We start from the raw sequence: 19,068 nt of genomic DNA on the forward strand, positions 1-19,068 counted from the left end.
CTGTCTAAATTTGGAATACTGGGGCAAGCAGCCATTTGGCTTACTTGTGCTTAGACTTTTGCATATACTGTTGATCACAATTAATGTCTAAAAAATGTAAAACAAATAAAATGGAGCCATCACCTGTTTCTCTGGCCAGAGAACCTTGTCAATGTGCACTTGTAAATTTTTTCTAATTCAGTGTCCTAAGACATGTGAGGACAGCACAGTCTATACAGGCTATTTACAATCAGACCTATGAATAAAACTACACTGCAGATAGACTTAAAAAGAGTAACTGCTTTCTGATTATAGAGTATTACTGCATTTGTTTTCTTACCTAAAACCGTGAGCCTGGTGCCCTGTCCAAAGAAAGCTGGGTTGGTAGAGCACAGCGATAAAGCTTAGTGTTGAAAAGCTTGGCTTCACTCCCTGCCAGTGAAGCATGACTACTGACACAATCCCCACAGCCTAGTCGGACTTCCAAGATTACTTTGCAAGTTTTTGATAAAAAGATGTTTTCAATTATTTTCTAACATGAATGTTTTGCTAAGTAACAAATAATTAACTGATTTAATTAAGCATTATACTGTAGTTTCCCCTTTTCAACTGTTCGTAAGTAATAAGAGGATTTTTGGCACAGTTGTAGGTTGTTTATTGAATACATAAACAAATCTTCAGAGAACTGGATTGTTGAATGTTTGTTACATCTGTTTCAGGTCCTGTCTATCACTCATCTTAATAAATTTGGTGTATGAGACATGTAACTGAAAGTTTATGACAATAACTTACCAAGAACTGTTAGCTTGGTGCCTTCACCAAAATAAGCCTCCAGGCCAGCACAGTGTTGAGACATCCAAACAAAAATCTCAAAAAGAGTCTCATCTGTGAACTATTCTCCCATCCTCAAATCTGACTGGACTGCAGCCTTACTTGAAGGCATACATGTTTTTTTCATTGACAAAAAGTTATTATTCTATGAATTCGTATACAATCAATGATAAAAGATAACAGAAACTTTAAGGGCATTAGAGAGATTTTGAATCAGAATTCTCACCTAAAACTGTCAGTTTTGTTCCGTTGCCGAAGATAGCTGGATCGTAGTTCACACTGTTACAGAGCTACAGAAAAACAGCCTAGCCACAGAAACCAGACGAGCTTTGGAATAACTGAATAACTGCCAATATCTTACAGTGCTATTTCTCAAGCAGCTTTCTAATCTAGATTACAAACACTGGTGCACATTATCATCATATCTGATTATTCAAAGGCTATAAAAGCAATATTTAAAAAAAAGATTTATCATTCATTATTAACACAAAGATTTTTTTCTTTTTAGCAGAAACAGCATGTCTCTGGCCATCACTAGCATGTTTGACGTTTGAGTTAGAATCCTCTCAGGTTTTCATAACAGCTGTGTACATTCAAGCTATAATCATGAGTAAAGATTAAAAATATGTGTATCACCAAAGGATAGCTATGTCACTACAAGAGTCATTACAAGAGTAAACAAATACACTTTATGAGGAATAAAAGAAAGTGCCGACTGAATTAGTTGAAACTTTTCAGTTTTTAGAATTTCTATTATGAATTATTGTTAATACAGCATTTCTTGCCATCTAACTGATCAATCCAGCAAAGAGGGACATTATATTAAACTGTGTAGCATTTTTACTTTGATTCTAAATTTCTATCATCTCCTTACATCTACCTTAGCCATGATCACTGCCATTCACTTTTCCAACTGCTCATTAGATAAAATATAAATTCTATTTCATGTAATAATGTTCTACTGAAAGCACAGACACTTTTTACAGCTGCTTAGAATCTATTGCTGGACAAAACTCTTTACCAGGCTGACCAGCATTTACAAACAAAATACAAACTTTCTGCTCTTTCAATTGTCAGTCACAAATGGGGCACTGGAGTATCATAACAAGCTTCATTATAAAATCACCTTATTTTTTTGCTTTCTTACCTAGTACTGTGAGTCTGGTTCCATTTCCAAAATATGCTTGAGCGGCATTCACGCCGTTCACTTGCTTGATAAGAACTGGGTAGCTGAGGCTCTGGTGATCTGGGCTGATAGCCAAGCAACTTTTCATAGCTTAGAAATGTTCTGAACTACGTGATCAAAGCCCTGTTCCTTTCAAACTGTTTCCCCTGTTCACTTCATTGTGTCCCTGCTAAGTAATTTCTTTGAATGATTTATTGCAAACTCCAGTCTCCATCAATGAAGTGGACAAGAAGTACTACAATAATTTGATTGCCTTTCTAGGGAACAACAGCTCAATGATTTTGAAACGATCTGCAAAGTTATGTTTCTGTCATAATTCTACATGGTACAATTGTTCCATTCCTCCATCTGTGTATTCAACATGTTTTTCCTAACACAGATTTATTTCTGGTTTCATTCACCAAGCAGACAACTATATAGTGAAACTCCACACATATTTGTCTGTTACTTGAGTATTTGTAAATTTTTTCCCCTTTGTTAGCATCAGCACAAACAATAAAATAACCAGTTACATTCATTTTCTTACCTAAAACTGTTAATTTCGTCCCTGCACCGAAAGTTGGTGGAGAAGATGAGCACAGAGCAATAGGACTATTCCATAAACGTGGAAGTGAGTCAAGCTTCTTTTTACTGCTGTGCATTCATTTTCATTGATTAAACATTTGCATAGTTTAGTATCTTTAGAATTGTATTCTGGTTGTGTGTATGAGATGAAGAATAATCATGATAGTAATTGATTAATCCATGTTTAACCGCATCTTAGTATAACTGGTACGAATTTTAAAAGAAAACTTTCTCACCTAGAACTGTTAACTTGGTTCCATCTCCAAAGTATGCTTCTCTGCCTCCAGAGGCACAGCACTGAAGCCCATTGTTAAAATACAACAGCTGGAGTCTCCCAAAAACTTTTTTACAAGATGTTTGGGAAGTGTTGTTTTTCAAACTGAAAACTGACTAGTCATTTAATCTAAATGCAAACAGCAATTTCCCCAAATGTCCATTTTGAACTACAGTACATAGGATGCAATGTTTGCATTCAAATTATATCAGAAATTAACTTTTTCCCAAATTCACAAAATTAGCTTACAGTAAATTCAAAGATTTACTTACCAAGAACCGTTAATTTTGTGCCTGGCCCGAAATGATATTCTGTGTTTGCACATTGTTTTGTTGATGTAACAAAAAGCCTTGGAGTTTTGAAACTACAGTTTGTTGCAGCTTGTCGCTCAGGATGTATCAGAATTCATTTAAAAAAAAACATAGATTTACTTACCTAGAACTGTTAATTTAGTGCCTTGGCCAAAGTAGGCTTCATAATTAGCACAGTGCAAACTTCGTGTGTCAAAAAGTGCAAAAACATAGCTCATCTGCTTTTATAACTATCGGTAATGCAAAAATGAACTTTGAAATGAAAAAAATTTTTGTACTCTTTTACGATCCAATGATATACTGTCCAAAACCACCAACAGACCATTTTATTTATGTTTTCTAGTTTTCTTATATTTTGATATTGTATTTTTGTATTAATGTAAGGTATGTGACATTTCATAAACACCTTGGTGCTTTTTAGCAGGTACTTTAAAGTGTTCAAAAACCCTTCAGGTGATTTCACATCAGTTTTTCTGGCCCTTAGATTTAATATAGCGTGACAAGTCTGGAAACGTCTACATAATGTGTACCTATTCAGTCTACATAAAGTCACTATCACCAGGTACCACACCCTAAAATTCTAAAATAATTTATAATCCAAATGAAAATACAATGGATTTCTTACCTAAAACAGTCAATTTTGTCCCTTCACCGAAGTATGCTGGGGTGTTGTCACAGTATTATGAGACTGAGCATAAAAATCTCTTGCTCAATTATAGAAAGTTCTATCAAATTAATCAATTTATTGTTTGAACAAAAATAGCCTCGGTATGATAAATAAAATATATTTTAATTTCTGCCTTTCCATTTCAGTTCATAGAGCACGATAAGTGAATGACTGTGTGAATCAATGAGTCGACGAACATTTAATGTTTTCTAAGTTTTCAATATAAATTCTTGGTTTAAGTAAAGCCAGAGAGTTTTACTTACCTAAAACAGTTAGTTTAGTCCCATTTCCAAAGTACACTACATTTCCAGTGTCACACAAAGTAATTCTGTTACAAAAACAACCTATATTCATTTACCATCTCTAAGGAAACAGCTTTTCTTCTTTTTCATAGAAAATTGAAGATATGTCATTAATAATTATTTTATGATATCATCAAATAACCTATAATTATTGTTCCTGAAGTTTTCTCTTATGAATTTAAAAGTAAGTATTCCAGTAGCCAAAGCATCTTCTTCTCAGAGGAATTTGATATAAACATACTGTTGCTTTCGGACATTGGACCAAAAATTGAAAAAGATGGCAGTGAAAGTTAATATTTCCTTTGGCTTCCAGGGGTGTTCTGGCCACTTTCATCCCTCCTGACTCCATACAACTGCTCATACAATAGGTGTTGGCATTTTCACAGCAGCGCTTTTAGCTGGGAGGTTTTTGTACAGCCGGTCTATGGGAATGTATCACCGTGGCCCCCTGTCCCCACAGTGTTAGACTGTCACACAAAAACTCAGCTGCTCTCTGAGTCGACTTCCTCTGCCGGTGTCTGTCATGGAGCTGAGAGCACAGTGGGCTGATGGTTTCTATTTATACATCTCTGAAACAGCCCTCGCAAAGTCAGAAGTGCAGGTAATCTCTTTCCTTCCGGAAGGAAATGGGACGTCTCTCACCCAGAAATAATATAAAGCACGGCACTGTGCCATACCACTGACAAGTCTCTTTGGTAAAGGTGACTCAAGGGCATAGCAGGTTTTGAAATTCATGTTTGACAACCTAAGCGAATGATGTCTGTATTTACTGTATAAATCAAGATGAACCTAAGCTGACATGAAAATATTGTTTAAAAGATTATTTAAGCACTATGATCTTTACACCTTTGTCATATTTGTATTCTTTTGGGAACTGGATATTAGCAACCAAATTCTGTGAGTTACGTTTTTTTCTCTCTCATACTGTAGTTAGTTGTTGGCTTTCAAAGGAACTTTGTCATCATATCAAGAATTATCCAATTATTTTTGTTATTGAAGAAATAGGTTTCTATAAGTTTACATTGCTCACTTTTTCTCTATTTCCACATTTAAAAGTATAAAAAATACATCATCTGAATACCCAGCTTCAAACTGGTTTCTTTTTCTACGGTTGACACAGGCAAAAAGAAACAAGATCTGTATTCATCTGTCAATACAGGAATGAGAGTCTCTTCTTCGACATCCAAACTAGAACTTTAAGAGGCAAAGGTGACGAGTCAGTACTCGTCAGAGCACAGAATATTTTAAATTCCAAATATTGTAAAAGAATGACCAAATTCATTTGTATAACACTGATAACATTTAATGTGCACCAGTGTAAGAGAGATAGTAATTTTGTGGTTGCATATACTCAATATCATTTTAAGCTGTGATGTCATTAAGCAGACAGTTTTATCAATGAGTTTGGCCTGATGACCAATAATTTAACCGAGAGTTGTATACATTTCATTGGGAACAAGCAATGTTGTTTCAGATGTCACCAAGTCCAGTGTACTGTACCTCCCCACGTACTGCACATACAGTATTTGCCTAGGAATGCACTCAGATCACACAAACGTGTTGCAGAGATTGCAGGGAAAAGGTGATCATTAATGATTCATTTATGATGTTTATCAGAGCACAGTATCTGACAGTGTGAGTGCAATTAATGAGCACTTGAGCAATTTTCACAATTACTAAGAAAACATGAATTCTGTTTATGCTGCAGAAAGAGAGCCTTTTGAATCAGAATCAGAAAATGCACTGTAAATCCTGCAGGGGTCGATATTTGATAAGCTACCATAAGCTACTTTTTTACAACCAGTTCCTAATCATACACCTAAATGGTAGCTGTGCACCTGCCGTGCAGCCTTACATCATAATTGAGGTTCAGGAAACTGTGGTATCAAATGAGTACAAAATAGGAACGTTAATAAAAAAATATATATATACTGAAATATATATAATTAAACTCTGGAAATTATTATGGTAAAATTAAAATAACCCAAGTCTATCTTAATCAATATGGTTTGTCTTTTTTCTTTTTTTTTTGCAAAATTTGTTGTATTTTTAAAATATATGTTCTTTATGTTCTTACGGAATGTGAGAAAAATCACACAAAAGCTATAGATCAGGAGCTACAGCAGGAAAAAGGAAAAGGAAAAAACCCATGGGCAAAATGAATTTTCAAAACATATGATTTGAATTTTCAATACAAATACAAACTTCATTTGTAGTTCGTTATGTCCACTGATGATTTTGAAATCATTGAAGAACTTGCCATGCATGGGCACAATCTGCAATATTGCTCTGGAGAAAAAGTGATGACAGAAACTTCTTAGCATTAAAGCCCTTTTGAAAGGCTTGAGAACATTGACAATAAATCTTATCTCTGACCAATTTATCTGTTAAAGTAACCATAGCCCTAACCCTCACTTTGGGCTAATAAAGATTTGAATCTTTTTAGGCTAGAGGTGTTCACTTATCCACAAGGATCAGAGTAACAGTTATTGTGTACAAGATTGATTTCATTTGCAGCTGTGGCTGTATTTCCTTCTTGTTAATTCTTATATTTCATGTGAAGTTTGGGTTTAAGCTGAAACTGGTACTTTTTAAATCACTGAAGATTTTGCTCTTGCTATACAGACTATATAGGGTCTATAATACAGAATATATGGGGTATATTACACTTTAGAAAAAGTGGTGGAAGAACCTGGTAAGCATTAAAATCCTTTCTAGAAGATTTTTTGGATTGAGAAAAAAATCTTAATAAAGGGGTTATTTATGGTGAACACTAAAACTAAACCTAACACTTATCCAGGTTTTTAAACATTACTATACTTTATGTGTTTGCAGCTGTTGTTCTGCTTCATCCTTCTGAATGAAACATATCAACCTTTATTTCTAGTTTAAATTAATATATTGTTATGATATGTTTGACATCATTGAAGCAATGATGTATCATGATGTATCACAGTGGATGTATCTGCAATATAATTCTGTAGAATAGTAGTAGCTGCTTCAAGACGACCACCATCGTGCCAGTACCGAAAAAATCAGCCCCCACATGCCTAAACGACTACCGCCCTATTGCACTCACCCCCATCATAATGAAGTGCTTTGAAAAACTACTTATTCCACACATTAAAGCCAGCATTCCAAAAACACTGGATCCTCTCCAGTTTGCCTATCGCACAAACCGCTCCACAGAGGATGCAATCTCTATAGCTTTACACACCACACTAACCCACCTGGATAAAAGGAACACCTATACAAGAATGCTGTTCATTGACTTTAGCTCAGCATTTAACACCATCGTACCCATAAACCTTTCTACCAAACTCAGGGCTCTTGGTTTAGATACAACCCTCTGCAGCTGGATCCTAGACTTCCTCACCAGCAGACCCCAGACTGTCAGGATTGGCAACCTCACCTCCAACATACTCACCCTTAACACCGGTGCCCCTCAAGGCTGTCTGCTCAGCCCACTGCTTTACTCCCTGTTCACCCACGACTGTACTGCTAAGTTCAGCACAAACACCATCATCAAGTATGCTGACGAAACCACAGTCGTGGGCCTGATCACTGACAATGATGAGACTGCCTACAGGGAGGAGATAAAACAACTTGCAGACTGGTGCCGAACCAACAACCTATGTCTCAACATCAGCAAAACCAAAGAGCTGATTGTTGACTTCAGAAGACAAGGAAAAGTTCACTCCCCCATCTACATAGAAGGGTCTGCGGTGGAGATGGTGAATAACTTCAAATTCCTAGGCGTTCACATCTCTAAGGACCTTACATGGACACTGAACACCTCCAGTCTCATCAAGAAGGCACAACAGCGGCTGTACTTCCTGAGAAGGCTGAAGAAAATACACCTACATCCACTGATCCTCACCAACTTCTACAGATGTACGGTGGAGAGCATACTGACCACCTGCATCACAGTCTGGCACGGCAACTGCACCGCATCCGACCGTAAGGCACTACAGCGGGTGGTCAAAACTGCCCAACACATCATCGGCAGTGCCTTACCATCCATCCAGGAAATATACAACACCAGGAGTCTGAAAAAAGCCACCAAAATTATGTCTGACCCCACTCAACCAGGTCATAACTTGTTTATTCCCCTACCATCTGGCAGAAGGTTCCAGTCACTCCAGTCGCACACAACTAGACTCCAAAATAGCTTCTTCCCCAGAGCTGTCAAGTTGGTGACGACCCCACTCCCTTCCACCTTATTATGATCTCTCCTAACGTCCTCCTGTACCCACAACGACTATACTCCTACACCACCACACACACATGTAAGCCGAAATTGTACTGTCCCCTCGATAGCCCAGTAAAACTGTAACAGGCATAATAATATTTAATATTTATTAATTAACCATACTACTTTTAACCATACTATTTTTTGCACTGTTCCAAGAATTACCTTGCACTGTGTTTGTCCTGTTATATTTTCTCTGCGGAATTTTGCACAGTTTTGATTACTTGATTACATGTTATTTATGTTATGTTATTACATGTTACTGTTATTGCTATTGTGTAACTGTCTATTGTCTTATTTTCTGTCCTATTTATATACTGCACCTGAGTGACTAATGAGAAACACTTTTCATTATACTATGCACCTGTGTAAGTTTAATGACAATAAAGTTGAATTGAATTGAATTGAATTAGAAGAAGTGGTGATCGAACCCTTAAAGCATTAAAATCTCTAGCCCTAAACTTAACCCTAACCCAGGGCATATTAAAATAGGAATCTTTCCAAGCTGGAAATATCAGGGCAATAACTTTTACATAAGTTTAATCATATTTGCAGTTGTGGTTGTGTTTCCTACTTGTTAATTGAATATATTTAACCTGCTGTTCTGGTTTAAATTCACATTGATAATTTAAATAGCAATATTGCCATATAAATAAGTGGTCAAAGAACCTTTAACATTAAATCCATTCATACAGGCTTGTGCACAGTGTGAAAAATATCATAATGGAGGTGAAATTCATTGGGAAATGAACCCTAAACCTAAACCCCGGCATCCTGGCCAAATTTCCCATTGGCCCTTACCAATCATGGCCTCCTAATAATCCCCCTCTATGAATTGGCTACATTACTCTGCTCTCCTCCCCACTGATAGCTGATGTGTGGTGAGCGTTCTGGCGCACTATGGCTGCCGTCGCATCATCCAGGTGGATGCTGCACATTGGTGGTGGTGGAGGGGAGTCCCCATTATCTGTAAAGCTCTTTGAGTGGAGTGTCCAGAAAAGCGCTATATAAGTGTAAGCAATTATTATTATTATTATTATTATTATTATTATTATTATTATTAAACCAGGATCTTGTGAGACAGAAAACTTTCTTGATTTGGACTCATCTAGCTAAGGAATGTTATTTGAATTTGAAGCCATGTTTTCTCAATGCTAGTTACTGTAAGTATATTTCAGCTGTAGCTTGGGATTAATTTAAAACTGAAGCTTTTGACATAATTGAAGAAATTGGTATGGATGTGCACTACTGGTTTGCAAAACAAAGTATGTGTGTGACAAAGTTAGCATTTAAATACTTTTTAATTTTTGTGAAAGTTCTAACAAAATCAGAATCATTTCTTTACGGGGGCAACAGGAGGTTTTGAACAAATGACCTTTTCACATTATGGAAGCCGACTGTGGAATTCTAAATGAGAAGACATAATAAGATTAGCTTATATTTTTAAGCTACTAATTTGTCACCAAAAAACAAGCAAACTAAATGGCACCTCTGTGGTTTTGTAACTGCAACGTTTGTAGTGCAACTGATGAAGAACTGGTTCCATTATGCTGGCTGTGAGAGCTGTGGTTGAGTGTCAGTTGTTGCCCAGCTGTGAGGCTGGTCTGAGTCATTGTCCTTCTCTTGATGCACAGAAATACACTGCTGTGTCTGAGGACTCCAGGTTCTTGATTTCTAAAGAGGATTTTTTTATCTGAGGTCTGGCCATTGTAAATTTGGATTTGTTGAAAGCTGGTTCAGTGTCTGCAGTGCCTGTACCACTAGAATAAGTTATTAAAGACAGTTCTCCTCCTTGGCTCTGTTTATACCAGAAGATGAAGTAGTGAGTACTCTGATCATGTTCACAATGAAATGTTACAGATGCAGCCCCAGGATTACAGAACGTGATCACTGGTTTCTGGGTGATAGTGACTCCTTTTGAAAAACCTGTGAAGAAGAAAAGTATGGGTCAAGACATATACTGTAACATATATGAAAAGTCTATGTATTCCAATACAATACAAGTGTATACTGAATGTATATAAAATAAATGAAATGAAAATTTTATATAATAACTGCACATGTTGATGTATCTTGATTATTTAATACAATACTGTATTACAATGTAGTATTGTACATGATATTGTCCAAAATACATTAAAAGAGTTATTGATATAATGACATAAACTTACTTATAGTCAGGTGCAGTCCCCAGAGCAGGCAGAAGAGCCCCATCCTGTTCCAGCTGAAGACAATTCAGTCTGATGGACTAGTAAAACTGGCGAGATGTTGGCAGTGATGTCATCATGCCTGTTAGCCAATTGGAGCTTCAGACTTTTCAGCTTAATGAATAAAGACTGTGGGTGTGGCTGAGAGGACAGACCACCAGCTGTACGTGCAGACTTTGAATTCTGAACTTGCAGGATTATTTATGAATAAATACATAACATCCCATCTCAGCTGTCACGATTATAGTCCCTCCTCCTTAAGGGTGCTCCAGCCCTTTCACTTCAGACTTAATTCGGTGCACCTGACCCCTTTTCCCAGCCCACCTTAAAAGCTTGTGTTTTTGGATTCCCGCTATGGATTACTTTTGAATTGTTTGCCTCGGCCACACCTACGCCGTGCACCAGCGCACTTTGGACACGCCCCCCTGTTTTCAGCCCCGTATCCCTGCATGACTTTTTCCTAGTGTTTCCCACTTCTTCAGATTGTGTCGTCTGCATAGGGTCCGGAAAGAACTGTTCGTTACATCAGCTGTATTATTAAATAATGACACATTTAATGCATAAGAAAATTACACTTTCACTCTATGTTCTTGAAACAAGGAAGCCCCCGACAATAAAACTCTTCTGACTGCACTTTATAAGAGTTCATTGAAGGAAGAAGTGTAATTTTCTTATGTATTAAATGACTCATTAAAACAACATAAGAATAGTTACAAACGACGGGAGAACATTTGAGCCATCTAGCCTGTTTGGTTGTTAGTAGTTAATAGATCCAAGGATCAAGCTGTTTATTGATAGAAGCCAGAGAATCAGCTGGGCAACTTGCTCCAGACTCCCAAAACCCTTTGGGTAAAGAGTGTCTCCTGTTCTTGGTTTTAAATGCACTTCCATGTAGTTTCCACTTGTGCCATCAGTTTCATATTTCGCTACTCATTCTGGTATCTGGTTGTTCTTCTCTGGACTGATTCCAGAGCTATAATGTCTTTTCTGTTACATGGTGACCAAAATGTTACCACACATAGCACAGTGTAACACAAAATACACCACAAAATGCAGACTTCAGATGTTGGATCACAGAATATTTGCTTGGGGTTGTAGCGGCAAGGCTTATTAATAAGAAAGAATTAAGTGTTTCTGAGCTTTCCCAAATTAGGCCCCATTTCTCTGTTCATCTCTGTGGTGCAGCCACAGAGAGACTATTCATGCAAGCTGATTTAAGATGTTTTCTTTTGATAAGGACAGCTCCCAAAGGGGGATGCACTTAGCTAAGCTGGCTATCATGATCAATGGTCATCCATTGGTGCCTATCTGTCTAGGGAGTGCCAGTTGGACATCTGGACTGCATTCCTAAGTGTCAGGAGTAAGTGACTCATATCTCACCTTGATCAACCAATCAGGGACTGGTAGGGCCGAGTAACCCACGTGGGACTCTGATGCCCATGGAACTTTCAGCCAATCAGCGAGCTGAAGTTCCTCCAGGTAAAAACAGGCAACACAGAGAGCCTGTGAGATTCAGTAAGATTCTGGAGAGGATTCTGTGGACTTTCCTAAAGGGAATTCAAAGGAGAATTCCAGGGCAGGACGGCCCAGGAGCAGAAGGCTCCCAAGGGCAGGACATCCTCGCAGCGCGCATCCTGACCATCCTGAGACTCAGCCCGGACAACCACGGAACGGCCAGTGTGTCCGAGTGCCAGAACTTTCCTTTGTTCTAAGAGTCTAGAGTGGAGGTTGCCAGAGAGTAACCAACACCAGGCCTCGTGAACAGGTCGGAACTGTGGACAGCTGAATCACTATTCAGAACTAGCTCTTCATCAGGAACGAACCGGTCCTCTTCCTGACTTGCTGGGACCCACAGTCATCTTTTCTCCTGTGCACAAACTTTGCTAGTTAAAGCCAACAGTGAGCATCAGCAGCGCACCGTCGCAAGCCGCACAGCACAGCCTGGCACCGAGCCAGAGAGCGCGGATTGGACAGCAACAGCCTGCAACTGTTTCTTTGTGCCCGCAGGAGATCTGAATCCCCAGAAATTGGATGAGAATTCAACTTCAATGCATTACAGCTCGAGAATTCAATTGTTATCCCAACCAGTTGATATCAATTTAATTCCTAAGAGTTATGTACTTGTTTGAGTATCTAATGTAGAAGTTATAACCAAGTTCATTTACGAAACGGTCTTAATGAATGATATGCTGAACGTATGTCCTCTTGATATATGTAACTCTTTGTAACTGACTGAATATATACCTTTTGTATTCTGATAACCCTCTCGATAAGATCTGTTAGGTTTACATGCATATTCTATGTATTAATAAATGTATCCTCGTGTATTAGTACCTGTGTGTGCGTGTTGTTTGAGTTATGTCGCATGGTTGGACTCTAAAGCCATCAAAAGAATCAACTTTGTGATTTACTGCTACAATTAATAATTGTCTCAGTAAATGCCCAAACCCTACAGAACTGGTGCCTTCAGAGAGCCACTATGATTACATATTTGGCGTCCCTGAGCCGGTTTTCTTACAGGGTTAAGTCTGGGCTGTCAGGCTGGGTGATTCAACTGTTGAAAGTCATAAATGTCAGTCTGTGCAGTCCTGGGCTTGTGAACCAGCAAATTTACATTCAACACATTCAATTGGTAAAAGACAAGAAATTTAATAAAGGAAGGATGCTAACAGTGGAAACAACATGTGGGCCTTATAATGGAGATGTACTCTCAAGAAGTGTTTCTGTGAACCAATACAAATTTATACTTTTTGACTCTGTTGTTTACCCTTCAAAACAACAATCATATAGGATAGCAATTCGCTGTCCAGTGTACTCTGTTGCAGAGATTATTTTGAATTGACCGCTACAGTACATGGGCAGCATGGTGGTGCATTGGTTAGCAACCCACGGCCCTGGGTTCAATTCTGGAGCATGTATTTTCTCCCTGTGTTTGTGTGAGCTTCCTCTGGGTACACCGATTTTTTCAGACAGTCCTAAAACATACTGTTAGGTTGCATTTACCTTCAATAGCTTTTTAACTGGATCACAAACCTTGTTTGAGAAGGTTTATCGATATGTTGACAAGGAATCAAACCCAGGTCAGCTACTTGGAAGGAAAGTATGCTCACCACTATAACACCAACCCGGTCTAAACCTTAAAACATACTGTTAGGTTAAATTTGGCTGTGGTGTGAGTGTGTATGTCTCCGTATGACCTGCCATGGACTGGTGTCCTGTCCACGGTGTATTCTACCTTTTTGCCTATTGCTTGCTGGGATAGGCTCCAGTTCCCCTGCGACTCTGTACTTGAATACGTGATTGGACAATTGATGCCTGGATGCTACAGAACACGTGTTTGAAACTTTTAATCATTTTCTTTTAGCATATTTTGAAATAGAGCCGTGGTAGCTCAGACGGCAAGGGTGTCTAGCTCCTGACTGGAAGGTCCTGGGTTCAATCCCATGTTAGGACAAGTGATGTAACTTGCTCTAATTCCTTCCAGATGGCTCCCATTCCCCTCAGCTTGCCTTCCAAATGAATACTGGGGGTAATAGGGTGGTCAGAGTGTTATGCTGACCACATCACCTCCACTTCCAGTGTCAGATGGTCAAGAGCCCTTACCCTCCATTCCCCATTGGCCTTTATGGCCTGATAAGTGACCTGCCTACTTACTTCTACTTTGAAATTAGTTAAATATTTTATCTTGATGTATTCTTATTCATATGATAATAGAGTTTTACACACATGGTTTTATTAATTGTATTGTATTTAGTGTAACTGAATTTGTGTGTGAGTAGTCTTCTAAATTAGGATACCTTTGAAAATAACAATTTAGTTAATTCAGATACAGAAAATCAAAGGTTGCAGCTGTTCATTTTCAAACAATACACAACATTTGATTTTTGCACAAATCTTGCAAGTGAGAAAGATCTCCTTCCTCCACACTGGCTGAGAGAGCTGTGGTTGAGTGTCAGTTGTTGTTGAGCTCTGAGGCTGGTCTGAGTCACTGTGCTTTACTTGATGCACAGAAATACACTGCTGTGTCTGTGTGCTCCAGGCTTTTGATTTCTAAAGAAGATTTTGCAGTTTCTTTTCTGTTTATAACAAATCTGAGAGCATTAAAATTTTGTTCTTTTTCCACACTTCCGGTAGCAAATGAATACCCCATTAAAGACAATTCAGTTCCCTTGATTTTCTCTTGTTTGTACCAGAGTATATTGTAGATGCTGCTGCTCTCATATTCGCAGTGCAGTGTTATGGGGTCTCCAGGACTTCGCAGTGCATTTTCAGGTCTTTGTCTGACATTTATTCCATGAGAAAAATCTGGGGAAAAACACAAGATGGTTAGTGCTGAGAAAGTTGCTTTCACAGACAGCAAATCTTTACGTCACTCATGTCAAAAGGAAAGGGCACTTACTGATAATATAATGCATCCAACTGAGAAGACAGAAGAACACAATCATTTTTTTGTGCTGGAAGGGTGAAGATTAATAAACTCAAGTATCAATGGTGATGTTGTAGACATACAACAAGAGAAATCCAGAGCTTGATGTCATACAAGCTGTTGGCCAATGGGTTTTTTACACATCACAGTACTGTCAGTAAAGGTCACACTGATGGGATCTTTATGATGGCTGGGGGCCATCTCCTACACTACTCCCTCACTGTTTATAGAGTTCATACCATCTTGCAGTAATGGGTGAGTTTTTTACTATTCTGTAATTTGATGCATGCACTTCAGTGCCACTTGGAATTGGAATTGGATTAACTTTAAAAAAACATGAAATGGCAATGGCAAATGTTTATTGAGGAAGTCACACAGCAGCACTCAGAAGTTTGTAAATCCTATATTTACAAAGAAAGAAATGAGAAAGAAATTAAATTTTCAATTCTCAAATTCTTTTGAAACCTTTATTGGTTCTTTGTCATTTTTGGATTTTGTGAAAAACATCTTCATTTGCATATTTTATCATGTATCTCACTGTCGCAGACCAACGGTAAACTGTTTCAGTTATATCACAGACAGTTTATATTGACAATGTCAACTTTGCAATCTAATAGCACTTGTTTAAACGTTCTTATAAAATATACTGTTATCAGGCAAGGTGTGCCTACTTCACATTCAGTTGAATTATTACATGCATTCAGTTGCAATTTTTGTTTTCAATTTGATTAAATGTATGTAATTTTACATGTATTTAACATAACTTACTGTACTTATTCTGTATTAGTACTTAGAGTATAAATTTTGCATTTTGAAGTATATGAGTCTTCTTGCTGCAATCAGTGGATTTTGAATACTTCAGCTTACTAGGGACAAAAACATCCAAGAATTAGATGCTTTGTAAATATTTGGAATATTTAGTAGCAGCAGCCATATCACCCTGCAACTCACAACTGGCAACCCACTGAAGCTAAGCAGGTGTGACCTCCTGGGAAAAACTAAGGTTGCTGCTGGAAGAGGTGTTAGTGGGGCCAGCAGGGGGCGCTCACCCTGCGGCTCATGTGGGTCTTAATGCCCCAGTGTAATGATGGGGACACTATACTGTAAACAGGCGCCGTACTTCGGATAAGACGTAAAACCGAGGTCCTGACTCTCTGTGGTCATTAAAAAATCCCAGGGTGTTTCTCGAAAAGAGTAGTGGTGTACCCCGGCATCCTGGACAAATTTCCCCATTGGCCTTTATCAATCATGGCCTCCTAACAATCCCCCTAAATTGGTTTCATTCCTCTGCTCTCCTCCCCACTGATTGCTGATGTGTGGTGAGCGTTCTGGCGCACTATGGCTGGCTGTCGGTGGATGCTGCACATTGGTGGTGGTGGAAGGGAGTCCCCATTACCTGTAAAGCGCTTTGAGTGGAGTGTCCAGAAAAGTGCTATATAAGTGTAAGCTATTATTATTAATTATTAGTGAGATAGGTTTGGGTTAACCTGCCTGGTTAACGATTAGCCTTCTGGCCTTTAATCATTAATCTGGCCTGGAAGAAGAGGCTCAAACTACATTAGATGAAGATAGATAGATACTTTATTGATCCCTTGAGGGAAATTGCAGTGCAACAGCAGCTTAACACAGACAACACAGCCACAGTGTAATGAATGATACAATAATAATAATACAATACATACAATACAATCAGTACAGTGAGCGGTGCACTAAAAGAGTTACAGTCCAGGACACACAAAGAACAAACTAGAACAGAAAAATCGTATTGCACATATGAATATAAATATAGATATAAATATAAATGTATTGCACGGGTCCCTGGCATATATTGCACAAAAAACGGTTGTAAACAGGAAAAGAAAAAGAACAGATGTAGCAGTAGATGTGTAGATGTGTTCAGTCCAGAAATAGGTCACTGTCAATGTTGTCTCTGCCCAGACGCAAGGTGGATGCGCTGTACAGTCTTATGGCAGGAGGCAAGAATAACCTCCTGTAGCGCTCCCTTTCGCACTGTGGATGAATCATTCTATTGCTGAATTTCTACAAGCCTGTCATAGAGGGGATGGGAGATGTTGTCCATGATGGCCTCTAGTTTGGACACCATTCTCCTCTCAGCCACTACCTCCAAGGGGTCCAGGTCAGACCCAATGACAGAGCTTGCTCTCCTGATGAGCTTGTTCAGCCTTTTAGAATCCACTGCTCTAATCCCAGGGCCCCAGCATACCACTGCGTAGAAAATGGCGCTCGCTACCACCGACTGATAGAACATATGTAGCGTCTTACTACATACATTGAAGGACCTGAGCCTCCTCAAGAAGTAAAGTCGGCTCTGTCCCTTCTTATAGATGGCCTCAATGTTCTTAGACCATTCCAATCTATCGTCGATGTGCACTCCCAGGTACTTGTACAAGTCTACCATCTCCACGCCACTCCCATGGATGTAGACAGTAGTAGGTTTGATCTTTTTCCTCCTGAAATCTACCACCAGTTCCTTTGTCTTTGTTACATTCAGTTCCAAGTGGTTCTCCCCACACCACTCCACAAAGCTGCTGACCAGTCCTCTGTACTCCTCCTCCTGTCCACCCTTGATGCATCCCACAATTGCAGAGTCATCTGAGAACTTCTGAAGGTGGCATGACTTTGAGTTGTACTTAAAGTCCGAAGTATAGAGGGTGAATAGGAATGGAGAAAGAACCGTCCCCTGAGGAGCCCCTGTGTTATTCACTACCTGTTCAGACACACAGTTCTGAAGTCTCCCTGTCAGGTAGTCAGTGATCCACAAGGTCATGGAGGCATCGACTTGCATCTCCTCCAGCTTCCTCCTTAGAAGTAAGGGCTGGATGGTATTGAAGGCACCGGAGAAGTCGAAAAACATTATCCTTACGGTGTTGCCAGCCCTGTCCAGGTGTGAGTAGGCCCTTTGCAGCATGTAGATGATCGCATCCTCCACAGCAACATTTGGCTGGTAGGCGAACTGTAGGGTGTCCAGTGATGAGCTAACCATGGGTCTCAGGTGGGATAAAACCAGCCTCTCCATCTTCATGACATGAGAAGTCAGTGCAACTGGTCTGTAGTCGTTGAGGACAGAGGGGCGCCCTTTCTTTGGTACCGGGACCAGGCATGATGTCTTCCAGAGCACAGGGACTCTCTCCAACCGCAGGCTCAGGTTGAACAGTCGCTGGAGCACTCCACTCAGCTGATCAGCACAGGCCCTCAGAACTCTGGGACAGACGTTGTCTGGTCCTGTGGCCTTACCCTGGTGCAGCCTCTTCACCTCCTTCTTCACCTGGTCAGCCGTGATGGTCAGCCTGGCCTGGGGGATGGTGCTCCTAGCGCTGTCAGTGCTGCAGGTGTTAATGGTGGAGGCGTTGGAGAATGGCAGCTGTGGGGGATGGGGGGGTGAGTAGCTGTTGGGGGTTGTAGCTGTAGGCGGCCATGATTGTGGGGGTGTTGGGCAGTCGCAGCTGTGAAGGGTTAGGGAGCATGTGACTGTGGGGGGATGGGTGTTGAGCCACAGAGGACCCTGAATCAAACCTGTTAAAAAACTGGTTCAACTCATTGGCCATCTCAAGGTTCCCCTCCATTGCAACCCCAGCCTGTTTGAATCCAGTGATCTCTCTCATGCTGCTCCATACATCTCTCACCCTATTCCTTTGAAGCTTGTCCTCTACCTTCCTCCTATAGGCGTCCTTGCTCTCTCTTAACTTCTGCTTTAGTTCCCTCTGTACACGCTGTACATGAAGTGAACAATTGTGTAGATGCAAGGTAGAGATGGGGTGGAGGATGGTTGCTTGAGATGAATTTGAAGGAAGGTGTTTTGTGTTTCATATACAGTATAAACAACAGCTAATTTCTTTATTGATAGTGATAAGCAACAGCTGTATGGTTTTGACCTGTCATTGTAGTGCCACCCATACCGCCGTTAATAATTTCTTTCTGTTGACCTAAAGCAGAATTTGTAGGCCTTAATATTTCATTGACCCATATTTCAAAGTTGATAGTGTTCTTTGATAAACTATGTTCAACCAAACTAGCAACATTAGACAAATTACCTCCTCTCTTTTGTAAC

The 19,068-nt window shown here is 39.5% G+C and overlaps 1 protein-coding gene across 16 annotated transcripts in view; it reads right to left on the reverse strand.

Annotated features, from left to right (window-relative positions):
* The window catches only part of LOC148653551 (T-cell receptor beta-2 chain C region), a 219,471-nt gene that overhangs the window by 10,632 nt on the left and 189,771 nt on the right, over positions 1-19,068 (reverse strand). For 4 of the 16 annotated variants that reach the window (XM_088648710.1, XM_088648712.1, XM_088648702.1 and 1 more), the window contains exon 3: positions 1,958-2,017. The exons of 11 other annotated variants lie outside the window; for them this stretch is intronic. In XM_088648710.1, the coding sequence (XP_088504836.1) occupies positions 1,958-2,017 (60 nt within the window). Of the gene's footprint in view, positions 1-1,036; positions 1,101-1,957; positions 2,018-19,068 lie in introns of all 16 variants that reach the window. One more of the 16 variants, XM_088648705.1, reaches the window with a different exon arrangement.

Source organism: Lepisosteus platostomus, chromosome 10, assembly GCF_059453375.1.
Source record: "Lepisosteus platostomus isolate fLepPlt1 chromosome 10, fLepPlt1.hap1, whole genome shotgun sequence".
Lineage (NCBI taxonomy): Eukaryota > Metazoa > Chordata > Actinopteri > Semionotiformes > Lepisosteidae > Lepisosteus > Lepisosteus platostomus.